Here is a 27410-nt window from a genome sequence, read left to right as displayed (position 1 = left end):
ATTGCCCAGTAGAACACAAACATGTTCCCGAATCAATTGAGATGGCCAAGTAGATTGTTAAAGCATGTAAACAAAGAGAAAATAAAAAATTGCAGTGACAACATGGCGTGCTTTTCAAGTAAAAGTGAAACTAAGGCACTTCTTTGAAATGTACTTGAATACAAAAGTGAAAGTATATTCAATTGTTGCTTTCCGTTCATCAGAAATATAAAGGGGAACGACAGTTAACAAACTATTGCGTAAATATTCCGATTTGGATTGACACGACTGAAAGTTGCAATGCGTGATCTGACCGGTAGGGGGCGGGGACAAAGCGTTGTTTGCTTACAGTCTCCGCAGGCGCTCTCCATGGTGCTGGATGCGTACACGGCGCTGGCCCTAATCTTAGATGCTTCTTCCAGTATTAATATTATTTATTTATTCATTTATTATTATTATATAGTGATAACCATCCATCTGTCAGTCTGCCCGTCCATCCAACCATCTGATGCCTTGCTCAAGGGACCTTCACAGTTGTCTGGAAGCAAACAAACATCTCTCCAACACCTAATTAACTTTTTTTTTTCCCTCCACAGCGGGACCCCACGCTTACTGTTGCCCCTAATTTGTAATATTATATACACTGCAGCATGAGTAATATAACACAGTCACGTGGCAAAGTTTGCTGATGAGCAATAGCGCTGGCATTGCTTTACGGCTCATTTTTAATTTAATACTTTTTTTTTTTTTTTCTCTGAATCATGTTGCTCTATTTCAAGGACACAACTGGAACAGCCCTGCATGTGCGCTGACCTAGTTGTCTCACATTCCGCCTTGAATCAACAAATTATATTCGCTTTGTTGTCATGTTTGCTCTCCTTTTACAGTATGACTCGCTAGATGGCGCTACGAGCCGGCTCCAGTGTTTTTCTTTCACGCCTGTCGTGTGGTGTTCATGCCCTCCGCAGACCGCTCTAGGTCCCGGAGCACACTGGATGCTAATATTCACGCAGTATACCGCGTGAGGTGGATCTAGCGTCACCCGGAGACACCGAGCAGAAGAAGAAGTTGCAGCCCGACCGGCGTGGTGTGGATCAGAGCAGAGAAGCGTGGAAGGAAGTTGTGTGTTTTTTTTTTAAGGGACACTCTGGCTGCCACCTGCCCGATTTAAAGTCATGCGTTCGAGTCCTGCGCTCCTCCGCACACACCGCACGGTGAATGGACACGCGCGCGCACAATGATGAGCAGCGACATTTCCATGATGACGAGGAGATGTCTTCTCACTTACAAACCGTTCAGGTAAGCAAAAAGCCAATGAGGTCATTACGTGCAGCTGTTCCTTTTTTTTAATTGTTGAAATTATGAGATGGGAAGAAATTAGGAATTATATGAACAGTTATGGTTAGTCAAAGCTGCCAATTTGACTTAGTGATTGATTTTTTTTGTTATGTTGTCTGCTCCAAGAATGATTGCTGGTGTGGAATAAATACTTCTGCTGTTACCAGTAAACATTTATATCAGTATTTGCACTTAAGAGCATTTGTATGGAAAAAAAAAATCTAATTAGTAGCTCCTAAATGAGAGATGCGAAATTACAAAAGTGGTTCACGTAGGTCCATCGGTGCAGTGTCAACATCTCACAGTGGACCTAATGTTTGACAGGAATCAAAATTCCCGAGGCTTTTTTGCGTACGTTGTTTCTTCAGATGTGATGTTGACTTTGTTGCTGTCTTCTTCCCTTTAGGATTTTCGTGGCAGGGATTGGCTTCTTCAGTTTGTGCTTTCTAATGACTTCTCTCGGGGGCCAGTTCTCAGCCAAGCGACCCTCCGATTCCCCTTTCACCACACGGGCAGAAGGTAGGCCTGCAGTTCTAACGCCAGTGTCTAGAATGTCTGTAGACGAGCAACATCACGCTGAGCTCTGCATGACGCTGCTTCCTTGATTGCTGCATAGCAGGCCGGCAGACTCCTTTGCTTTGTTCATCACGAAGCCATCAAGTTCGGTTTTTGATCCATGCTAAGAAATAGGCGACGTGAGCGCAATCATTTTCACCCGGTGTTCCAGAATGGGACTTGGTAGAAGAAAATCATGGAGCCAAGTTTGCCCAAGAAATTGTGTAACTCCAAGAATTGATTCGAAGAGCAATTTATTCATTTTGAGGAGCGGGTCAATTTCAGATGAATTTGCAAATTCACCTTTTTTGTCAAAATGAAAAGTACCTCTACAAAGTTCTTTTTAGGATAATGCATGTTAATGTTTAAAAAAGTCATTAGAAATAAAGCAAATGCCACAAGGATTAAAAAAAAGACCCCGGCATAACCTGTTTTGACAATATTGTCTGAACTTCAACAGAGCTTGCGAGATAGACCTTTTCTCCGTCTCCATGGATACTGATACAATCCGCATCGGCACAGTCATGGAGAAAATCTTCCCATTAGAGGCAATGTTGGGACCTGTTTTTTTCCCCAAAACTAATTAAAAGTCAACAAAGATTAATCTTGCCAAGCTATTTATTATGTAGCGGCTCTTTTAACTTTTGTCGAAAATCTTCACAGGCATTGAATTGTGACTTCCAGGACCTTAGTTAAATTTTAAGGTCTTGGTAAATAATGACCATTTTTTCCTCATAACGAAAAAAGATTTATAGCGTTTTAGCGAAACAACCATTCATATCGTATACCAATATTACCGCAGATTGAAATAGGAAGTTGTATGTAAATTACATTCATCACAAGACCACACTCTTGTGTATCACACTGACAAGTTACTGTTGGCAATCTACCCAAACATTAAAATTGTTATTGAGAGAGTAAAGTGTTATCTTTCCAAGCACGTCAGTGTTTCCGCTCTGTGCCTGTGCATATAAATGGCCACAGCATGAGCCAATTGGGAGAATGGCTGCTCGCCCCCCCCCACCCCCCACCCCCCCACTGTCTCACCTTTTATCAGTGTCGGGCATGTTGTTGACATTGTGTAGAGCTCATGTGGCTGATAGCCCCTGGCAGGAAAAAGCTGTGAGCAACACCTCAATCTATCACAGTCCATTTGTCTTCTATTGACCAAATAATTGGTATAATTTATTTAGCTGTTATCACTTGTGATGGTATAGTTGATCATCCATTTTTTGGTTTCCAGATACCATTCATGAGTTTACATGGCTGGGTGAATAATTGGTGCAATGTTACTTTTAAGTCCAGTAAGCAAAGGGAAGCTCCAGTGATGTGCACTTAGTCCTCTTACGTAAAAACAATTCAAAGGTTCTTGCTCATTAATGAAGCCCCATATGCAGAGTTGTGAAAGTGTGGGTTGTAAACGACAGCAGAGCTGTCTGATTAATTTAGCGCCCGCACGCTATCGTCAGGGGAAGGATTGTTTGGCCTTTAGCTCATTAAAATCATCCTTACTTCACGCCATGGAAGATCACTCTATGTACGGAAAACCCTCACGTGTGCTTCACGTGTCAACGTGTAAACATATTGATAAACATGTCTTAGTAGCGCCGCATATACTTCCAGTATCTATTCAACCTGCAGAGGTCTGACTCATTTAAAACCATTTCTAATAATATGGGAAAAAAAGCTAGCAAACTAGTTTAAGCTATAGAACCAAAGCCGAACGTTTCGGGCATCATTTTAGACCACTGAAATAACAGCACAGTGAAGTTGATACTGGCAGCGTCGTGTTTTTTTTGTTTTTTTTCTAATTCAAACTGGGGCCAAGGCTTAGACGGAGTAAATATGAACAGTTGGCATGACAACTTTAAGACTTCTAAAGTACAAATTAAAAATAATTTGAATCAAAAAATAAAAATAATAATAATGTCAGTGGAAGCCTTCGATGACATCTGAAATATATTTGAGGTTAACGAGAGACACTTAAAATAATGACACGTGCGTGCCGACTCCTATTTAACACGAGTTTGAATTTGATTGGTTAATCCTGAACACAGTCACGTTCCCAGTTAGCTGTTGTGCACTCTTGTTATTCCAGTTGTTTATTTTTTACTTTGCCTTTTGAAAAAAAATGTGGTAAAAGAAAATCTATTGAGTTGCACAGTTCATAGGTCACGAAGGTGGGAAAAAAATCTGAAATGATTTCTCATGCTCTTTTTTTTTTTTTTTTTTTTGCTATTTCAACAGTTGACCTTTTTTTTGCTCAATACCGAGCTTAGAAATCTCGTTTAGTTTGTAAGAGCGGGGATTGTCTCTCCTTCAAACCTTAACATGATGACTTTTCAAAATCCATTGACTAATAGATCTCACATGAAGGCAAAATATTAGAAACACCTCACACTATGTCACAGTTGGAAAGCCAGCAAGCTTGCCGAGCTGTATCCCGTCCACTAATAAAACGAACGTATTTCTATTTCCTTTAATACGTCCCCATCAAAGTGCAAGCGGCTAATGATGTGAAAAAGCAGAAGAGTGGCACCGGAATACATTTTCAACCAGAGTGGGAAGCATTAAGGACGTTTGATCCGAGCTATCTGAAAGGCTCCAGAAATGTACAGGTACTTTTGAAGACCACCTTCAGTATGTTCTTTTAACCTGAGGGTCTTAATGCACCAAGACCCTGTGATACTTATCCTGGACACTAAAAGTATGTTAATGTGCCACTCTCAAACTTCTATTACTGGCGTACAAACCGAAGCTAATTTCTTTAGCAGTAATATATTTCTAGGTTATTCAGGTTATCTAGCAGCTCATTTACATATTACAAGATGTGATTAATCAACAATCATTTCCACCCAATAAATCAAATTATTTTTCTTTGGCATGGATCGATGACTCCTATTAATCAAAACCAAAAAAATACAATGTATTTCCAAGTATGTCTTTATTTTGTAACTGGATGATTAGAATTTTTGTCATTTTGTAGTTTGATATCAAGCTATTTTTATACCTGGTGTCATCATAGACACAATCCAAATCAAGCTTGACGACTCCAAACTGCACAAGCCTAATCTGGATTCATTCTTCCTTAATTTCACACTGAAAACAATTTGTTGGTTTAAATTTACGCAGAGTATCAATGTAAGTTGTGCCACTTGTTTAAATTGTCTCACGAGGATACCGGTGGGAAATTAACAACCTAATTGCAATGCTTTCTCTAAATTAGCTGCAGAACAAAAGAAATCCAAAAGCTGCACTTTGTGTGGCACAAAATCTATTTGATAGTTTCAGCTTTTCATCAATTAAATCCATTTAATCATCAATAACTGATTGCTAATTCTCTGATCTGTTTGTTTGAAGTGAAAGTGGGTCAGGAAATTCCCGACAAGTCCTGCTTGAGAAAATATTTGCAATCCTCGTCTGTGTATTTTGCACACATGTAAAAAAATTTTTTTGTTTTGCTATGGAAACAGGAAATACGCAGATGCAAATGATCTTCATATTGTCCTGGTTTGGCACAATGTGAGCAGCGAGCGCATAAAAGAGAATGAAACCCCGTAATAACTCATATCCTCATTGTTTGCCGCGACACACTGCGCTGAAATGAGTTATATTTTAATAGCCTCGAGTTTTATCAGCCTAGCATTGTGTCTGGACTTTTTCTTTTTTTTATCTAACGAATCTTCCTCCAAGCACAAATTGACAATATGATTTTAATTCTGTCATGGAATCTAATAAAATACAACCAAACAATAGTGCAGACTTATAACGGGAGACATCAGCGACTTTTGATCGAAGCTATTTAAATACTCGAGCTTGTTTCCATTTCCAAGCTGTCAGATAAAATAAGAAGGCGGAGTTGCACTGAGGTTCAGGGACAGTCATTCTCTGCTCTGATAGCTTTTCCATCCGGCACTGCCAGATCTCAATCAGCCTCCTCTGTAATGAATCTTTAAATTAGGAGTGAAAGCACAGGAAAAGTTTTAGATTGTGTGCGTTCGGATGGTAACCTGATGAGAAGGAGACTGGGAGAGGTATGGTGGAGAATAATGTTGAATGCACTTTTGTGTGAAACCGTGACAAATAAATTGGCTTACTTTTGCGTGTAATTCCAATCTTGACCACAAGATAGTGGTTGTTTTACGCTGTGAGAATTTGAAAGAACGGGATTATTTTTTTAATTCAGTGTCAAATTATAATCCTGCTTTTTATGCCTGCAGAAAGTGACGACCGTAGGTTAATGGTGTATACCGTATTTTCCGCGCTATAAGGCGCACCTAAAAACCTCAAATTTTCTCAAAAGCCGACAGTGCGCCTTATAATCAGGTGCGCCTTATATATGGACCAATATTAAGACAATACAGCAGGCGTGTCCAAAGTCCGACCCGCGGGCCAAATCTATAGATCTTATATATGGACAAAGTTTTAAAATGGGTGCGCCTTATAATCCGGTGCGCCTTATATATGGACAAAGTTTTAAAATGGGCCATTCAGTGAAGGTGCGCCTTATAATCCAGTGCGCCTTATAGTGTGGAAAATACGGTATTGTATATTGTAAAATGTAGGGGAAAAAAATGGACATTTGTTAGCTGTAAACACAGAGGCAGCTTGGCACATTTACAACTTGTATGATTATATTTGGCAGGAGGTCAGAATGTTGTGGCTGGTCGGTGTTGATGGCATATTTCCAGATTTTGCATACAACTCGGTTACCTTGGCAGCAGGCCGATCCGAGAACACACACCAAGCCGCAGCGGTTTAATACGGGAACTCCTTTAATATTAATGGTGCCGTGGCACTGCCGCAAAGTCGTTAGATAAGATTAGCTACTGTTATTTAAAGTCTTTATTAACTGTCAGATGGCCAATCATACGCCGGCGATGCTACATGGACACAAAAAGCCAAACGGTTTTGAGTAAAGGAACACAATGTTTCCCAGGAGGCAAAAAAGCAACGAATGAACGGTGACCTAATGAAAACTTGATTGCAACCATAAGGGTCTAAAAAAAAACGGTAGAAAGGGTGTTTGGTCTCAGTAATGGTGATTTATGAGAAGTATTACTGTGAAGAATTGTGAGTTCTCCTTCCCACACTTTAGCCCAGAGGCTTTTTCGATTTACTGCAGCACTGCAGCTCAGAGACCAACTTATAGCAAATATCTGGAATCCTTCTCGAGGAGCTCCAATATTTAAAGTTAGAGGAGCTACTCTGAAAAATAATTGAGCACAGCGTGCTCAAAGTACAGTATTGTCCATTTTTACCATGCAGCACTTGAGTCCTATTTGGATTCTTGACCCTTTTCCTGTTTGGATTCAGAGTGAATGTTAAAGCATTGCTACAAAGCTGTCTGAACAGAAATTCATCTTTCTATGGAAATGAAAAATTGTTGTCAGTGTTGAATTATTGAAAGGAGGTTCTCGCTCGGCCTATTTGACTGCATATATCCCAGCAATGATTTGAAAGGTGTAAGTAAAATATATCGACGCGCTCTCCAAAACACTTTTCGCTTACCGGCTGAACGACTTATGAAAGTTTTCTGACTGGATTTTTTTCCTCGACACTGTACACAAAGAGAAGGATTTTTTTTTTTGGTGCATATTCTGTTGACTGGAGATTTAAGGCGACTTTCCATGTCCATGTGTTGCCGTTGAAAGGTTAGAATCGTCACGCATAATATTTTATACAATATTTTCTGAGATAGGAAAAACGTGCTTAGTTTCAATTTTGTTTTCCACTATGAGAAAACATGAAAAAAATCGGATAATTCCAGAAGGATGCACCAAGGTTATCTGCTTGGTCTAATTTGTGATCTTTTTAATTTATTTTTTAGCTCCAAGGATGCTCACTCGCTTGCCTGTTGATGCTATCAGGTGTTAATTAGCGTTTGGAGCTTAGTGTGATCAAACAACAGCGCTGAGGTCGGACCTCGACACATCGCAATGCAGTCTTTCGACCTCATTGTGTGCTGCTGTAGGGCCAATAAATTGACAAGGTGTTTGCTAACAGCATTAGACCACCACTCGGGTCATTAATTATTTGAGTCCAGCAAGAAAGCAAAAGCGATACTGTCAGAATAAATTGCTGATTCTGCCTTTTCACTTCCTTCTGTGAGAACATTGACTCCCAGTCAGATGTTGATTTAGTAATGGAGGGGGAAAAATAAAGCTGCACTATAATACAGAAGAGTAGATATAGAAATAAAATGGCATCGTGTGTTTTAGCTGCAGTAATTATCAAAATAATTTTATTCCTAATAATAATAGAATAATAATTATTATATATTAAAATGAATTAATATTACTAATTCTCCTGGGTTTAATTGTATTATGTTGTTTTTTTTAAAGGAAGACGCACATTAATTTTTGCTGATTTCCATTTCCCTGATTATTTTGCAAGCTGTCATTTTTCTCCTCTGCTTTTTTTTCTTCTTCTTAGTATTTGGTGGTCAAGAATCTCGAGGTGTGCTCAGGAAAATCAGTGACATGCTGGAAGTCATTCTGAAGCGGATAGACACTCTGTCTAGACTTGGTAACACCACTGAAAGCCACAAACTGGATGAACTTGCCTCCGTTCTTGACAGGTAAAGCTGGCCCGTCTCAGTTGGACACCTTTTGTCTTATTGGAGCAAATATTTCCGCCGCCTTGGCACTTTTTAACGAGGCAGCTATTGGATGAGTTTAATCCCTAAGTACATCCCTCTTTGTCATTTTAGTCTTTTGTGAGTGATACAAAACAAGTCGGGGTTCACCGCTATGTAGAGGTGAGCACAACACAAGCCAAAGCCAACAATAAGAGTATTGGTCTTTAACAAAGTGCTGGAGCTGCCAACCCAGATTTGAATGTGGTTGCCACAGCAACGGACCTCTCATACTCAAATCTACTCGTGGGTTTGAGTAAAGGAGGATCCTTGCTCTTTATATACAGTACTCCCCATTTCCGCCCTGCTAAAATGTTTTCCGAGCTTTATTCCATCCTTGCACTCAATTGCGTAATCACCTTTTGTCGGGGGTACATAGGAAAGTAGTAAAACATGTGACCTGAAATGAACTAAAAGATGCACGGTTGCTTTTTTTAAGAAAAATTTAAGAACCCCACAGGGAATCATGAATTCCAATTTTTTTTTTGTCTCTCACACAGCAAATTCAGTGCAGCTCAGACTAGACTATTAATTCTTTGCAAAATACCTTTTGAATTAGAATGAGTAGATTTCAAATGAACATTTAATTGGCACTTTAGAGACCAAATGATAAATGTTGCAATAGCAAAGCGCTAGCAATTTAGCAGTTCTAATTTTCCGAATGATCATAATGCCAACCTCCATTTAATTTGACGAAGCCGGTTAATAAACGGCGACCTCAGAGACGCAGCTGTTACGTTTCTACATTATCGCTTTTACGTGTGTGTGTGTGTATTTTATTGTGTCTGTTATGCTTTTTGTCTCCCCGTGAATGACTTTTCATTTTTTTTTGCTAATCTGTTGATCCAAAGGATAAAGGACAATGTTTTTCTATCACATCTTTCCGGAACAGTGAGGAGGAATAAAAGTTTAGGCTCGGCTCGAATGTAGTTATGCAAATGAGCTCGGCGCCCACAGAACCAAACGGAACCACCATTCCATTACTTTGAAGAGAATTTCAGAGAAGCCAAGCGAGAGAGCTCATTAAAAAGAACTCTTTAAAAGGAGAGGAGCCATGTTCAGACAATTTATAGCTTGTTGCAAAAAGCCTGTGAAAAAGAAAAAAAAAGGGACAGTCTGGTAACTGAGGACTTCAATAGTGTGTAAACTACCCGATAAGAAATTCTCCAAAACAAATTGCTAACATTTTTATTTTTGTCTGGGTGAAAAGGTTTGTGGTATTTATGAATACTTTAATACTCCCACTCTTCCACAAGTTAAAAAGTTCATTTCATATTATCGAGGCCAACATCCTCAAAAGCCAGTTCATCTTTTTGTGGAATTTAGCAGGATAAAGAAAAATAATTGACTAATGAATATGGCGAACAAATTGGTTTGTAAGTATAATGGATTCCAGAATTATGCTTTTGAGATATCCAATTTAATATTGCAAATACACTCACTGTATGCATCAAGGCTTCTTCAGATCTGTTTTCCAGTCCCAATAGAAAACTACAAAATTAAAAACAATTTATGTCATTTACTAAACTTTTTTTTTTTAGAATCTGGAGACACCAAGCTGTTTTTCTTCTTACGAGGTCGGAAATGACTATGAAATAATAAATGTGATTGTGTGTCCTCACTTGTGTGTGTCAGAATTCAGCCGATAGGTCTGGTGGAACGGATCCAGGCCATAGCCCAAAACATGTCGGACATGGCAGGCAGGGTGGAGCAGCTTCTACAACGCAGTATGGCCAGCAAAAGAGGTGACATTGAAATTCAGACACACACACACACACACACTTGTCCCGCACATCTCTTGAAAGTGTCAAATAAAAGCTATAGCCCTTGAGATGAATCCCACCCTTCTATTTCAAATCCTTGCAATTTGGAAAACACTTTCTCTCTCTGCCCACACAAGCCAAGCTGTCAATTTCAAATGGTCTCCAATGCACAATTTATGAGTAACTTGCACTCGCTGGTTGAGCTCACAAAACATGACAAGTATTATTCACGACACATTGCCCATTCAAATAGCGAACCCTTCATTTATGTCACAAGTGGAAGCACTCAGGTGATTCGTGCAGCACAACACACCCAAGCAAGGCTATTTAAATCACCATGATGAATGACCTCCGAGCTAATAGGATGTGGCTCTGTCAGCGTTTTCATTAGCTGTCACTTTCAATTTCTACGTTAGCTACAAAGCAACATCCCGTTTTTTTTTTTAATCTTCGCCGCTTTTTGCGACAGCAGTCCAGTCTCGTTAATGTGTCGTCATGTCTGACGACATTTAAATGAGCTTGATCCAAGCGCGGAAATTTTTTTTTTTTTCTCTCAAGTCACGCTTCTATCGTGCTAATAAGACCTTGTGACTGATGAGATGCTGGATGGGGTAGAAGCTGCAACTGCACCTCTAATTGGGCTCACCCGGGCCTTTGAGGAGCAGGATGGATGGAGATGGAAGGAGGTGTGGTGGGATAAAGACAGAGTGAGTTAAGTGAGAAGGGGAAAAAAAAGAGAGGACACTGCAAGGGATAATAAAAGCTGACATGGTCATTAAGCACGTGAGCCATGTAAGGGCAATAACTAGCATGAGCTTGCCAGCGACACATATTACCTCGTTTGTCTTTGTTGAAAAGGAAGAGGTCAAAATATTAGGTACTCCTATGGGAAATCCAGCCTTGAAAAATAATTCACCTTAAATCATTCAGTGCCATCGACGGTTATAGACGTCAAAGATATGAACTGGGTTGGCAGTGAATGAGTTAATAAGAATTTGGGTCAAGTTAAGTAGACGTTCAAATTCAAGCTGGTTGGTTGCTAGTTAGTTAAGCTTAAGAGAGAAAGCAGTCCAGAGTTTCCTTCACTGGTTCTTCGCAAGAAGAACACAAAGGCGTGACATCTGTCACACAAAATCTAAACTCCAAACAGTAACAGCGCTGAGGATCACTTAACAGATAACTTCTTCTCAGTCATTCATATGATGTTCGACTGGCATGCCACCGAAACGCCGAATAAAACGTGTTGGTGTCTTTCAGTTTTCAATGCGACTTCCCTCGCTTCCCTGTGTCATTGACATTAACCTCTGTCGAATATTTATCTCCATCTCCTTTCTTCTCTGAGCACATTCCTTTCAGAGAACGAGGCACAGAAAGCTGGTGGAAAAATCAAAACATCCTTTGACGCCGTCTCAAACGAGGTCGAGGGATGTTGTGTGTGTGTGTGTGTGTGTGTGTGTGTGTGTGTGTGTGTGTGTGTGTGCGCGCCAGCTCTGTTAACCGCCCACTTTTCTTGTCTCCAGTTAAAGAAGGAACATTCGGACAGTGTGACATTCCTAAAGACCCTCATTACCCAGACTGCGCCGGCAAGATGGACGTAAGTGTAGACTTCCCAAACAATTTGAAATGATCTCACAAATAAATCCAAATATATTTCTCTGTCTGTGTTCCCAGTGGATGCGTGCCCGTTGGACCTCTGACCCGTGCTACGCCTTTTACGGAGTCGACGGCTCCGATTGCTCTTTTCTCATCTACCTGAGTGAGGTGGAGTGGTTCTGCCCCCCACTGGCCTGGAGGAACCAAACTGCGACACCCACCTTGAAACCTCCACCCAGAAAACAAGTATGGAGCAAAAGCAGCAGACGTAATGGGATGGTATTTATTACCCCTGCAAAGATCTTTGTCTTGAAAAGCATAAGCAATTGGGAACAGCGCTCCCAGTGTGAGAGCTGTCGGGGAGGGGATATTTCAAAATGTCAAGCCAAATGAAGTAGAGCGGAATACTAAACATAGCGCCGCTTCTCCTATACCTTTGGACCTCAGCGTGTTTCTGGGGTATGCTTTTAACTTATTGAGGTCAGCCGAAGCATTTATCACTTGTTAAACCAATCCGTCGCTTTCATATATGATCGATAAGATCCTGGCAGTGCTGAATATGCAGCACGCCATCTTTCCATTCGGACCAAATGATGCATTCAAGTGCAATGATTGCTAAAGGTCCAGCTCCCTGTTTAGCCTTCTCTTCTCGCATGAATGTTTGTCGACTCCCCAGAGTATTGTGTCGCCTCCACAATGAATTTTGATGCGGAGTCAGTCTGCAGAGCACACCGCTCGACTGTATTTGCCGGCTGAACTCACTTGGATGCATCCCTTGAGTGCTCTGCGTGTGGATTTGCTGTACACACCATGCTCTTCATCGTTAGCGTCACTGCGAGAGTGGAGGAGGAGCTCCGCTGTATTTACATGTATTTATTCAGGCACCTCCAGAGGCACTAAAATATTTTATTTTTCGAAAGAAATCCAACATAAAAGCGGTTTTAAAATGCAAATGTTGTTTGACAGTTCATAATGCATTAAATGAAATAAAAATCATTTAACTAAATAAATCAAATATTTATATGTATTAAAAATAAATAAAACTATAACCAACTTTATTAGAGAAGACAGCACTTATGAGACAGCTGGAAAAAAAAAAACTGGTTCATGAAGCAAATTTGAAGCTTCATTTCTCCCACCACTATTCAATTTATTTATTGAGGCACCTTGGCCTCCAGAGGTACTAAAATATTTTTTTTTCAAATGAGATCTCGCATAAAAGCCATTTTTAAAGTAGAAATGAAAAAAATGATTGACAGTTCATAATGCATTAAATAAAAATAAGTAAATAAATAAAATATGAATATGTATTAAAAATGAATAAAACTATAATCAACTTTATTAGTGAAGACAGCAGTTATGACAGCTGGAAAAAAAAAAAAAACTGGTTCATGAAGCAAATTTGAAGCTTCATTTCCTCCACCACTATTCAAATTAAGCTTGAAGAAATAAAATAATAGCATATGAAGAAAAAAAAAACTAATCAGTTCCACCACTAACAATGGCTCATTTCCTCCAGGCTGTTTTCCGGTTTGACACGGGCGCGCTGCTGGAGCAGGTGGGCACCGGGAAAGAGTCTTTAAACTTCATGAAGAGACGAATACGCAGGCTGGCAGCGCAGTGGGCTTCTGCTGCCCGACGGCTTGATGACAAGCTGCGGAGCCACTGGAGGGATGAGAAGCGGGTAAGTGTGGAGGAAAAAAAAAAAAAAGGGAATCTGTACTCAAGCGCTTCCACGAACAGATGACACGACACTTCAAGTGCCTCGTTTGGTTTCACTCAAGTGTCTTAATACTGTTCAAACAAACCACTGGGACAAGCATAACTGCTTTGTGACTCTTTGACTTAATTGTATCAAGCATATTTTGGAGTGAGAGACTTGAGCCTTAGTTAAATTGTTTCAATCATTTTTTTTTTTTTTAAATCGGCTCACTTTTCTTGATAGCATTGTAGCGGTCGAGTTATTGAAGGTCCAGCCCACTTTTTGTTGTTGTAATAGTGTTTGAAGAGTGTTTTTAGTGTGAAAGTGGTCACTTACATGAAACAATTTGCAATCAGGAATCATGATGGAGTGTGAGATTGTTCAGATCAAGAATCTCAGCTTGAACCGTTCTAGTGTGGAGTTTTTTTTTTATCCTTTTGTTAAGATGGATTTTCCTCTTGTGTTTATTCTCACGTCAGCAGTTGTCAGTAGCGCCCTGGGATTGACTAGCGATCAATACAAAGTGGCCAAAGTCAAATTAAATGAACAAAAAGAGAAAGAGGGAAAAATCGTAAAGCCCCAGTTTTTTTTTTTTTTTGTAGTAACGGTAAGAAAAAGACTTTTTGTCTTTCCCTGGCTCGCGCTTGACCATTCCTCTGAATACAGATTCTCGTCCACGTGGGATTTCTGACAGAGGAGTCCGGCGATGTGTTCAGCCCCAAAGTGCTGAAAGGGGGTCCGCTGGGTGAGATGGTGCAGTGGGCCGACATCCTCACCGCTCTCTATGTGCTTGGACATGACCTCAAGATCTCCGTTTCTGTCAAGGAGCTCCACGGGTAAGTACACACACATGTATTTATGTTCATTAAGGAAGCGATTTTTAATGAGGTCGTTCCCTCCTCAAAGATGGAAACGTACAATTGTCTGGAAATATTTCGATTCAGTAACTTCATTAGCACCGATTGTGAATTTAGGGGGAATTTTCCAAAACCGCCTGTGTAATTCTGTGAACCATGTGACCCACCCCCTTCCCTCCCCCCCACCTTTTTGTTTCAACCCAGCATCCCTATCGACCAGCCCGCCACTACCTTCGAGTCTAAAATGATGTGCTGCTTTTTCTGCAGTTGGAAAATAATTTTCCGCGGGTGTTTATTAAACAATTTGTGACAGCGAGGATCGTTAACTCGGTCTCACACATTGTTTACTCAAAGAAAATGATTCGGTGTTCTCTCAAAGCAATCAACAGCACAATCACGGTGCTATCTCGCATCCTTTTTTTTTTTTTATTGATCACCTTTGTTCCCACTTGCCCGGTGTTGATAATTCCGACTTTCTGTATTTTTTTTTCCCCCGGAGGGCTTGACAGCATCACTGCAGTTTATGCACCTCCTCTCTGCCGCAGCTCAGCGACTCCAGAGTGATAACAGGCTTGTCGCTTGTCACCAGACGCACACACACGCACGACACTTCTTCCGAGTAAACTGGCATTTCTTGAGTTTCATCTTCAAAACTTAAAACTTGATCCGTTGTCACTCTCACCCAATTGACAATTTCTCCACCTTTGGGAAAAGGCCCGTGTGCAATATTTGATTTTGTGTGGGCGGTGAGAAGTCGATGCAGACAGGCTGATGATAATGTGTGCTTGTTAGCGAGCAAACTATCCAGTACTGTCGAGAAGAGCCCATGGCGTTAATGAGTTTGTGCTGCCCTTTGAGCTTAAATATCAGGCTGGGAAGAAAAGGTGCTTTGATAAGGGCAGAGTCAGGAGATCCGTGAGGTGGGGGGGAAAGCTGGCCTCACCATTATTTACCTCACTAATTGATGTCATGATGTATTGACTCGTGGCAGGGGTAACTCATTTGGGAGCGAGATGGTGACAATTCTTCAGAATCGCAAACCATTGCTTTGCCTGTTTTTATCCTATTTTTTTTTTCCGATTCATATTAAAGTGGCAATCTGTGTTTACACAAAATGACTCCTGTAGCTAAAAAAAAAAAAAGCCGCATTATCGATGCCTTCCAATAATGGAAGTGGGCCGTTTGAATTGTGCAGCCGGAAAGGAAACGCCAAAGAAACATGCAGCCGTCGTTAAATCGTAACTGCTGGTGTGTGATATGTGTGTGTGTCTGTATGTGTGTGTCAGCAGATTCTGCTTTGGAGATACACAGTGGAGAGCTTGTTAGTAAATATACATTTCTAGATGCAGGCTGCATGGCATTGCTCCGGAGTTGATATTCATCAGGAAATAAAATGTGCAGCCTAAGGGAAAACATAATGGGGAGGCTGAAATCGAAGCCAAATGGATTTGTCAACCTCTTTGGGATGCGGTGTCCGTTTAGATATCGGAGGCTCGAATGATACGAGTCGGACTCAAGTTTCCGATTTTATGACTCGGCTAAAATGAAAGTCTGGGCAATATGACTGTGTATCTTTTTAATAAGTGTGTTTTTGTTTGTGAGCATCCGCCATATTTGTCAACTTGACTTTTTTTTTGTTATGTACTGTAAAGGATATATTTTGAAATGATCATAAGCAACATTTCCAAATCCATTTCCCCATGACTGTTATTGAGTAATATGTATACTTATCTCTCGATTTCATATTCTTGCCCGCCCACTTGCTATTAAATCGACTTATGTGGGTTTTGCTCCCACGGAGTCCCTTGGGCTTGGATCTATTTACATCTACTCTTAGCTTTCCCACTCAAGTTTTAAGAAGAGGCTCAAAATGGCAGCTCGTATATTAAAATTCCTTGATACGAGGTTTATTTTTGATTTATTTTTATTCAAGCCCAGAATTTCTGAGGAAGACTGGCCACATTTCCACAACTCTGTCTGCATCTTTAGCTCTATAATTCAATTGTTTTCCTTTTATCTGCTTTTGACATGTCCTATTGATTAATAATCTTGATCCCAGTAGAGAAACATTAATTTCCCCTCCTTTGTGGCAGCACCTAATTTTTCTCAGCCTCTCAAAGGAATATCAAATTGTCACTTTGTCAGTAACCACCGGCACATTTATCACATGATTGATTGAATAGAAACATCTATTGCGCAATATCGAATAGACTTGATCAATTTGACATCTGTGATTTAGGCAGATGGTTGAAATTCCTTTAAGAGTTGTTTACTCAGCTTCCGTGCAAGGAGTGGCTGGTTGTCCATCTATATTTGTATCCGTTTGATTGATCGGTAACCGTTCCAGGCTGCAGTTTGCATTTCACCCAATGTCGGCGGTGATCGGCTCCTGCTCTCCGCGACCCTGAAGAGTAGAAGTCCCATAGAAAATAGATGAATAGAGCCTGCTTTCTTGGCCTCGGTGCACTATTTCTGAAAGCTTCATCTTGGATGTTGATTTGGCGTTGAGTCATGCGGGGAGCAGCATGAAGATGTGAGGAGGATGAAGCCTCTCAGTAACTCAGAGTGGTGATGATGACATCATTGGTGTTTGTTTTGTATCTGCAGAGCAAGAATAGATAATTAATGTGAAACAAATATAATGTGTTCATCCAGAGATAGTCTGAAGACAATCCGCGTCACCTCACAGGAGCTACTTTTAACCTCGTCTTCTTTGCTTTTGTATCCCCTTCTTCACTTGTGAGTGCTGCTTTGCATTTTGCCTATGGCTTTTCAATTATTATTCCGCGGGCTCCTCGAAGGTATCAGGAGTGGTCACACTTTCTCAAGTGTGTGATAGTGTCACAGTAACTAAGGATTTATTTTTAGAAATATCAGTGTGTCAAACGCATGGGTAATCAGTCGGCTTGTCGGGTTGGGCCAGAGACAATGAGGTGTCAAATCAGAAAGGTCGATTAAATGATGATCCTCGTTATAGCGGCAGTCTCGGGTTGGTGGCCGGTGCGTATGTGCTCACCTTGCTGGATTCTGATTTATTTACCTCCGTTTTTATGTTTTATGATTGGAACCAAAAGCTGCAGCAATCTTGTGAGAACTCTTGTATGAAACCAAACTCTGTCCTAACCAAAAAAACTGTAGATGGCAATTTACCTCCCTTTTTTTTTTTTTTTTTAGCTTTGGCTACAAAATATTTATTGATGTATTTATTTATTATAACTATTTGTTTACTATACATATTTACTTATTATAACGATTTATTTATTATAAATATTTATTTATTTATTTATTTATTTAAAAACGCGCCCTAATTTGTCATGACTTATTCTGCTGTATGAACGGCAACAGGTGGACAAACATTTATTCTACCATCAGCTGTGTATCGACATTTTTCCCTCTTAAAGAAAGCCCAATTTGTTTTTGAGAGCACTTTGTCACCGAGACCCGACATTTAAATCCATCTTAACGTCAAAAACATCATTCGCGTCTTTACCTCATGAATTTTTCTACCTAACAAAACGAGGTATTCATACTCAATGCGCTCTTAAAAGAGAGAGAAAAATGAAATATGGCGAGAATACAAATGACTTGCTGACTGTGCATTGCAGTCAACTCACCCCGCCTCCTCTCTAAAATTTGATTTCTCACCCCGATGATTTAATACGGACATATATAGAATCTCTCTAACCTTAACCGAGTGCATATTGTCACCTAATGGATAACATTTACGCACCTCATTCATCATTATATAATACATAAGTCAAGGCCGTCACAAGTTTCTGATTTCACAGCATTCATCTTAACATTATTATCTTTACATTATTAACTTTTATTTTTTTATATTGTTTTTTATTTTATTAAATTATTTATTTTATTTTTTTATTATTATTTTTTATTAATATCTTAGCATTATTATTATTATTATCTTATGTGTCTTGACATGTGGAGAAATTGACAATAAAGCAGACTTTGAACACAGAAAATTAGCTCATAGAATTTTTATTAAACAATTCGACACTCATTTCATCATTTGAGGTCTCACTATGGGGGGAAATAGATGTTAGTGTGTACACACTAACAACTCTTCCTCGCACTATAATCCTTTTACTATCACATTTGCATATATCCAATTACACCTCTTGCAGCATCAGTGGATCTCTTAGGGGGCAACATTTCAATCTTATTTCCTGGAATACATGTGCTCTTACATTAGTGCTGCTCAGCTATGAGCAACATTTTAAGATAATTGGTCATTGCTGAAGTCGATGGCTTATATGTATTTGAAAAAGGGGCGTGTCTTCTAGGGTTATATAGCAGCACACAAATGCTGCTGGTGTGACCGGCACTTTACTAGCCTAAGTGCAGAAATCCATTTGGGTCTACCTTGTGATCGACGAAAGTGCAACTTAAAGTGCCATTAGCCGACACATTCCTGTTATTCGTGTCATTTAGTGTCGACAACCACCTGCCACCAAGTTGCACCGATCGCTGTGTGCGAATAATGAGCGACCGTCATGCTGAGTGTATTCGTTACTAGGTGAAATGTAGCATGACGACTTTGCTGAGGAAATTTGTTTTTCAACCACCCAGGGTGTTATTTGGGACTGGTCGAGCTTTGCGTGCATGCAGAAGTAGCTTTGTGTCTGATTAGATGCTCTTCAATTATAGACCACTCAAGTAGGTCATGGAGAAATCCAGGTGCTACATCTTTGTCATACCTATTGTATAATTAATCCATCATGCATTGTGTATGTAGTGCGTATTGGACTTGCCGAGGAGTTTTTCCCTCACCATGTCTTTTCGCCAACTTTTTCTTTGTCCCGTAATCTGCTCTACAATTATATTATTAACCCATTTGGATTTTCTTGGGCAGATTCGGAGGTATATAATTCCAATAATGGACTAATCAGCTGATTAATTTAAAAAAAATGTCATCAATAAAATCGAAATTCGCAACAGTTATAGCAATAAAGAGATGAATTACAGGCAGAATATTTGACAGTTTTACAATGCATATCGAATTTAATAAAATCTATAATATTATTAAATAATAATACTATATAACATCATTTAATGTAAATTTAATATCAAGTTTAATTATAGTATTATTCTCAATGATCTACTTGGAATAAGCAAATTTGTGTCACATGGCATTTATTTTAACCTGAGAAGACATCTGTGTGCAACCAAGTGCCATTCATGCCTTGTTATATTGCTGCAATGCACATGCAAACAAAACACTGTCGCAACATTTTGCATGATGTGACAAGCACCATGAAGGCGTCGTGACAAACGCGTCGAGCAGAAATAATACTTGAAAGCAGTCATTCCGGTGTTCCGTCAAAGATGTGCTGTCAGTGTTGCACAGATAATATGTATGTGTGTGTGTGTGTGTGTGTGTGTGTGTGTTCTTATGAGATCCAAAACCAAGCTGTGTGGACAAATTGGCTGACTCCCCTATTGCGAGTCTTGCTCGCTGTGTTTGTACGCTTCAATAGCTTCACTATCATCTTCCTGAGAGTACTGACATGCTTCACAAAGCAATGGAGTTTTTTTTTTTTTTTAATTTTTTACTCTTTGAACACACTGCCTGTGTCTGTATCTATACATCACCCAGGATGATTTCATACTCGCACGCACACACACACACACTTTCCTTCAAAGTAAAAAAAAAAAGTATAATAAGACAACACAATCAACTTCAATATTGATATCCTGTGTGCAGGCTTTTGGGTGTCCCTCCAGGGAAAGGAAGCTGCCCTCTGACCGACCCTCTGCCCTTTGACCTCATCTACACAGACTACCACGGCCTCCAGCAGATGAAGCAGCACATGGGGCTGTCACTAAAAAAGCACAAGTTAGTGTTTTGCGCTTCCTACCTGTGTTGTTTATTAAGATTTACCCATACTGGGTAAATTGATGTTGCTTATTGATCACACCGGGGGATTAATTACGGAGTTTCTTGCTCATTATGAGTCAGATACTTTGCAGGTAAATTAAAAATAATAATCTAGAACAAATGAAAATGCAAGCAATCTAAAATGTCACACAGAGAGTGAGATACTATTTGTTAATTGCTACTGTAAGTTACATTCTCTCTAGAGGCCCAACACTGATTATGGCTGTGGGCAGTGCGCTGATCAATCTTCTTAAATTGGATTACATCAATTGATTTTAGGCTTCCCTGTGTGATCATTTTGTGTTTACTGCTGATCTCGCTGGCTCTTATAGCCCATTTGAAATGAAATGCACAATTAGATTTCAGTACTTCAAAATAGTGGTAATTGAAAATGCCATGAAAAATAGTGGATTTTTTTTCTTTCTTTATGTGAGCAGTCAAAAGGCAGTTGGGTGCAAGGCTTATGCTTTTCAATATAATCAGCATTATGAAATGACTCATTTTCTGGTGGATGGACTGCTATTGTGACTGGTTACTATGGCAACACAGATTTTTTTTTTAAATGCGTTTGTCAATCATATTAGAATGACTTTCATTGATCCAAGCTATACACAAAAAAACGTTGTGGTAAGCGTACTTACAATATTATCAATATTTGATTTTAAAAATAAAATTTTAAAAATCTGATGAAGCAAAAATTGTAAAGGCTTTCTTGCCCGTTTCAGTCCTGGCCTCTGTTTTTTTAGAAATAAATATATTTAATTAAGAGTGCAACCTGTCTACAATTAACCTCGGAATAAAAACAAATCTGTAATTAAGTCAACAAAGTGACTACTTTAATTACTGACCTCATTGCTCCAAATGTCTCGGATAGGCAGACTGATGCACACACAAATCAAAATACTGAAGCATTTCCTGTTTTGTGTTGTACTGATGGGGGAAAAAATAGGACAGCATTTATTTTTAGTCATCAATTTATCAAGCATCTGAAATTCTTATTATAACTCCACTTCATATTTTCTCCCCCTCTAGGTGCCACATCCGTGTGATTGACACTTTTGGCACGGAGCCGGCTTACAACCACGAGGAATATGCCACTCTGCATGGTTACAGAACCAACTGGGGCTACTGGAACCTTAACAGCCAACAGTACATGACCATGTTCCGTATGTGGCTATCTTAATGTGATATGGATTACTCACACTCATCCACAAATACTTCAAGGTGTGCACATCTGCGGTGCGTTGTGAGTTGTCGCTATGCTACGAGCTGAGCTGGAGGGCGTCCACAGAACAGCTGCTTCTGCGCCGATGCGTCAAGCCGCCAACTGTGGCCAGCAGTTCCCCGTCCACACTCACGCTGACTCATGCACACGCATGCCAAAACAAAATTAAAATCTGTTTTACCGACGGGAACGAGCATAGTAATCAATCAGTCGATTAAGTGTTCGTTAAGGATTCTGTTCAGTTTTTATCTTCACACTGTTTGCTAGTTACGCCTGCTTCCTAGTGTCAAGATATATAGGTGTCAAACTCAAGGCCCGGGGGGTCAGATTTGGCCCCGTCGTTTCATTTTAGGTGGCCCACAAAGGACTTCAGTTTTCTTGGTAAAATATTAAAATCGGCTTCATTTTTAATAACATTGATATATTGCAAGCATTTTTCAATCTCCATTTTAAAATTAAAAAAATATATATATCTTGTCATTTCAGAACGATACAATCATCCATCAATTTTGTCGTAGTAATATTAGTTTTGTGCTCCAGCCTAAATTGTGTCGTTTCTCCTGTTACAGCTCACACCCCAGATAATTCTTTTATGGGATTTGTGGCAGAGGAATTAAATGATACTGCAAGACTGAGCATCCAGAAAAGCAAAGTGAACAACATGGCTGTCGTTTATGGCAAAGAGGTCAGCATGTGGAAGGTAAAAAACGAAAAAAGTTCTTATAGTCCTATAATTAAAAGTGATTTGTTGATAAGAAGTTTTGCGAGTTGTTCCGCCTGGAAACTGGAAAAACTCTGAAACTGCAAGAACATTTAATTCTTTTATTTCGGAGTCACTTCTTTGAAAGTTCTTTTGAAGTAAGCCACATTCTCTCCAGAATCCTCTTTGTTCAACTGCAGCTCTTTTTTTTCTTTACAGTTTCAAAGTTAAAATCCCAAAGGGCGATTTGTCTTTCTTCTCACTAATGACTATTTATTTTTTTCCTCCTCACTTGTATCACGACCACCGACGCTCTTAGCTTCACGTAAGTAAACGAAGCTTATAGACACCTCTTTAAATCGACGTGAATTAATGCTCTCTGTAATTCCTTCTCATTTATTAATCATCCCCTTTGTGACATTTTTGTTTGGTGTGCTGTGAGATTTTGTAAAATAGATGCCTTTGCTGACGAGAGACTGGGAGACATTGCCTCAAGCGCCCCCCCCCCCCCCCCCCTCATATATTTTCTCAGTCTTGTGTGGCGTTACATTCATATGACATTTATAAATGATCTATAACTTGAAGCCACAGTAAATCATTCATAACATTCTTCAGAATCACTTTTCAACCCAGAATGCATTTTAGTCATTCTTGTCCGCATAGCTCGACAATTATCGACGTCAATTGAACTTCGATTTAACTCGCGCAATCCATCAAAGCCTTTTGCTCTCAAGCACACCTTTTGGGTATTTGGCTCGACTTTTATATTTTGATCTGTAGTCCTGTTGGGAGAGTTTAACTTCTCGCAGCAGAGAGGCAAAGTACAAAGCTTTGGAGACAAAAGTATTGGGACACACCATTTAATGAATGAATCACTTAGTTCTTCTCGACAAGAAAGTATTTTCAGGTTTTCAGGAACAGACTGTGTCACAAAGTAGCAGACATATAAGCATGGATGAATTGGAAACAAATGGAATAAATAAATGAAGTCATGCATCTTATGACTCAAAAGGGTAAGGAAACATTCCTATCCATCCTGCATCGCCATATGGAGATCCATGGGACGGTGTACTATGAAACACAGCGTCCCCCAGAGGTACCCGCCTTTGTGAAGAACCACGGCCTTCTCCCTCAGCAGGAACTGCAGCAGCTGCTTCGGAAGGCTAAGGTGAAACTTTGAAATGAAAATCAAGTGAATGCATTGTGTATGGCTTCCTGACTCATCTTTTTTTTTTCTTTCTCTCTCTCTCTGCTATTCATTTCCCCTTAAAAGCTGTTCATTGGATTCGGCTTCCCATATGAAGGTCCCGCTCCTTTGGAAGCCATCGCCAATGGCTGCATCTTTCTGCAGCCCAAGTTTAGCCCTCCTCACAGTTCTCTCAACCATGAGTTCTTCAGAGGGAAGCCCACCTCCAGGGAGGTATGCACACCTTCATGCTCTGGGCTCTAAACATAAAACACCGTTTTTTTCTTTGAACAAAACACTTTATAGATGTACAGCGAGGTAATGATTTTTATTTTTCGTACAATTTCATCATTGGTAGGCCACTGTCCTTCTTTCAGGTGTCTTCTCAGCATCCCTATGCAGAGCAGTACATCGGCAAGCCGCACGTCATCACAGTGGACTTTAATAACTCCGAAGAGTTCGACGCAGCCATCCGTGACATCGTAAAGAGTAACGTACGTTTGCAAACTCACCCCTTGCTCGTGCAACCCATCTGTGACCCTCACGTATTATTATCTTCGACTGTACTAATCGCACTTATATGTTGAGAAAATGAGAAATTGATTCTCTTCTTCATGTTTGACCTACTTTGAAGCCGGTAACAGAGAGCTCTTCGTTGCGTCATAAGAAAATATCAAAAAAAATGTTTTGCTGGCTGACATCTTGGCATGGCTGATTGCTTGACAGCATTTCTACATGAAAATTATAATATATCAGTCTGGAGTTCAGTTTTCCCCCCCCTAGTAGAATGAAGTGTAATTGCACATCCACCACAGTAGGTGGCAGCGGTGCTCTAATTTGTCAGAGCGTTTCCAATGAAGTAGACTTACAACACAGGTATGATGCAATTTATAGTTGCAGTAAAGACTTCAGGCTGTGCAAAATATTTTCTTCTCTCTTTCACAAAAAAATCCGAAAATAACGAACTCGTTGACCCAACTTGAGCCGTTGTCTCTACGAACTCCCACGGGAAATATCAGGCTAACTGCGTAATTGCTTCACCAGCTCCATCGCCTAATTGCTGCGACTAAAGCCTTTGAGAGTACCATAACAACAGGTCAAAGGGCTGGACAACCAAATAACCGCCTGGACTTCATTAAAACAACTCGATAAAAGTCACTGCGACAGCAACCCCGATAAATCATGTCGCTATACGAAGTTATGAGCCGCGAGATATAATGAGTTTGCATAATAAGATGTTTGTACTTGTTATCAAGAAATAGCTGAAGGTTGTGAGTTTTTCCCAATATGACTAAAATATGTTTTTATAATTGAATTGAAAACTGTGGGATTGTAACAACTTCAGTGATTTCCAGTAAACATTAATTCAATTCCGTTTAAAGTTGTGCTATTTAAAAAAAAAAAATTATAGGGATAACTGGAGCCACCCCAACTACAATTTTTATTTTGTAATATTTTGGGGACTTTTCAACACACTTTCACTTCTGAGCTGGTGTGAGCATTACAAAAAAATAATTAAAAAGTAAAAAGGCCAAACTATTGATCCTGTTCAATTTCCAAATATCCAAAGCCAGAGCCAGAATGACCCATCACTTTAATCTATGTTTCTGACATATTGATGAAGTCATCACTAAAATAATGAAATCAATTTTCAACGCTGTCCCCCCGTGATGTATTAGGTCATTGATTTTAATGTGAAGCGCATGGAACGATATAAGCCTTTCACAATTACGCTAATGAATATGTCAGTGTTGATTAACTACCTTGCTCGGTGACAGTAATTACATTGGCTTAGTTCTGTAGAAAAACAAGTGTTCTTTCATCTGTGTTTGCAGGTGGAGCCATTTTTGCCGTACGAGTACACTTGTGAGGGCATGCTGGAAAGAGTCCATGCCTATATTCAGAACCAGGTGGGTCCAGATACGCAAAATGCAAAAAAATAGAAAAGTGACTGTCCACAAAAGTCTTTGGATATTATTCCAAAAAAGACACCATAGCATTTTATCTCAAAATTGCATGAAATTTTCAAACTTCTATTCTTGTAATTCCTAATCATTCAGTCAACACTGTTTTTTGTGTCTGATTAAATGAATGGCTATTAAAAAAAAAATCATATTGGATACAATTTTATTTTTGCATTGAAGCAATGGATTGGACGATTTCCTCAACATGTTAGTAGTTTAAATTAAAAAAAAAAAATCTACCCCTTTTTGTTCTAAGTAAGGTAGAGCAAGAATGGAAGACTAGTTATTGCCTGGAGGTGCCGGAGACGCTTTAATAAACGGCTCTTGAGGCCAGAGGGACATGTCAGAGAAATGTTATTACCTGAGTCTTATGAATAGTTGGAGCTGGAAGGAGGGAATCTAATCTTGGCTCTCAAAGGAGCATAATTCATCTTTAATTCTCATTTGTTGTTGGCTGGAATAACCACATGGGAAAATTTGACAAGCATTTGTCAGCTATATCAAGCACCTTTTGTATTGTCATGGTCGTTTTGTTATTTCTCCTATGGGTTGCCCAGATGCTATTCAAGCTGCTCATTTGAATATGCAAATTGTAATCACTCAGTCGTGGAATTTATTTTCACCGGCAGGTCAATGTGTTGGCACTGTAACGGCTGATCAGAGTTATTTGGTGTGCACCTGTAGGATTTTTGCTCTCCTGAAGCTTCGTTTCCTCCAGCAAATGCTTCGAGGATATGGCAAGGTAGCCCACTGGCTCCTTTCATGTTGCTGCCCAACTCCAGCGGCCTAACTTGGGCGTCCAACGTCACCTCGTACACATCCTGGCCCCCCCTGGGTGCCCTGCAGCTCTTGGCTTCGTTGCAGGGAGAGTCGTGTGTGAAGGCCTGCCAGGATGCGGGCTTAATCTGTGAACCTGCCTTGTATCGCTTCATCAACATTAAGGAAGCCTTTAATGCGTAAGATGTGTGGATTTTTACTCGATACTATGTTTTGCAGAAAAATATGACTAGGATCTAAAATCAAGAAGGTTGAAGCATTGCAGCAGAAAGGACACTATCATTGTTTTGATTTTTTTCCCGTTTAATTATAATTTAATTCATTTGGGGTTTTTTTTGTTTTTGAAAAAGTGCTTCTTTCAGTTTAGCTTTTATTGGTTTTAGTTCGAGTTTTTTTCATGAATGGAGCATTTTTCAAGTGCAAGATTTAATAAAAAAAAAAAAAAAAGGGTCACACTGTATTGTGTGATTAACTACAATTTACAAAAGATGACAAAGGACATTTTCACAATAATTAGAGCTAGCTAAAATGTAACATGTAGTTTCAGTCAATCATGCTTTTTTCCCCCCACTCTCTTTTTATTTCATTTTCTTTTTTCAAATCAATTCTTTGTTTTTTCCTCGTCTTTTCATTGAGTATAACCTTGCACCTGATAAACGGTTTCCCATTGGACGTTTTTCCATCTGTCTTCATAAACTACATCAAAAACCATGTCGTACTACCTTTATATTTTTCCATCAGATTGAAGAAAAAAAAAAAATCCATTTTCCTCAAATACACCATGTCCTCTACCTTTTTTTCTTCAAGGCTGGACTTCCAATGTGCAGGACTGGAGTCGGAGATGAATCACCTCTTTCCCGCCTTCTCAGCAGAACATGCAGAATGTAGCCTGCAGCAAGACCCGCTGCTGTTCAGCTGTGCAGGTGCCAGCATTAAATACCAACGCCTTTGTCCCTGTAGAGACTATCGAGATGGCCAGGTGGCCTTGTGTAAAGACTGTTTGTGACTGGCGACACCTGCTTCTGTTATCCCAGGAGATTCTCTCCGACTGGGTAACTTGTGGTCTTGCTCAAACGTCTTGACATGAGCCACCGTGAAATAAATCCTTTACAATCTGGATGGAGAAGAAGAAAAAAAAAAACTCAGGGACTTGCATGATTGTACTTTATATTTGTCGGGCTTTGAGTCTCAGTCGAAAGGTTTACGTGTGTGCTATAGGACCATATGAAAGTTATTGA

General features: G+C 39.7%; 1 protein-coding gene across 2 annotated transcripts; it reads left to right on the top strand.

The window, feature by feature from the left end:
• Nucleotides 1–116: 116 nt before the first annotated feature.
• On the top strand, nucleotides 117–27410 carry LOC133170341 (alpha-1,6-mannosylglycoprotein 6-beta-N-acetylglucosaminyltransferase B). 2 transcript variants are annotated; one of them, XM_061303179.1, is made up of 17 exons: nucleotides 117–1278; nucleotides 1724–1836; nucleotides 8308–8452; nucleotides 10145–10254; nucleotides 11793–11866; nucleotides 11944–12111; nucleotides 13385–13549; nucleotides 14234–14403; nucleotides 20147–20278; nucleotides 21353–21486; nucleotides 22115–22245; nucleotides 23258–23413; nucleotides 23519–23665; nucleotides 23809–23925; nucleotides 25267–25341; nucleotides 26080–26351; nucleotides 26980–27410. In XM_061303179.1, exons 1-17 carry the CDS (start codon nucleotides 1217–1219, stop codon nucleotides 27176–27178), a joined length of 2370 nt encoding a protein of 789 aa, XP_061159163.1. In that variant the 5' UTR covers nucleotides 117–1216; the 3' UTR covers nucleotides 27179–27410. The 2 variants fall into 2 exon arrangements, with proteins under 2 accessions (XP_061159163.1, XP_061159164.1); XM_061303180.1 differs by lacking the exon at nucleotides 26080–26351 and having other exon boundaries at nucleotides 26980–27194.

Source organism: Syngnathus typhle, linkage group LG17, assembly GCF_033458585.1.
Source record: "Syngnathus typhle isolate RoL2023-S1 ecotype Sweden linkage group LG17, RoL_Styp_1.0, whole genome shotgun sequence".
Taxonomy (NCBI): Eukaryota; Metazoa; Chordata; class Actinopteri; order Syngnathiformes; family Syngnathidae; genus Syngnathus; species Syngnathus typhle.
Note: the sequence above shows the minus strand (reverse complement) of the source record. Positions and strands in the feature narration are given on the sequence as shown.

What these genes read in the sequence shown, in the direction of transcription:
- LOC133170341 (XM_061303179.1), top strand. Translation starts at nt 1,217, where the DNA reads ATGATGAGCAGCGACATTTCCATGATGACGAGGAGATGTCTTCTCACT. An exon ending in AACCTCCACCCAGAAAACAA is followed by an intron (nt 12,112 to 13,384) that starts GTATGGAGCAAA and finishes CATTTCCTCCAG; the next exon opens with GCTGTTTTCCGGTTTGACAC. An exon ending in ATTAAGGAAGCCTTTAATGC is followed by an intron (nt 26,352 to 26,979) that starts GTAAGATGTGTG and finishes TTTTTCTTCAAG; the next exon opens with GCTGGACTTCCAATGTGCAG.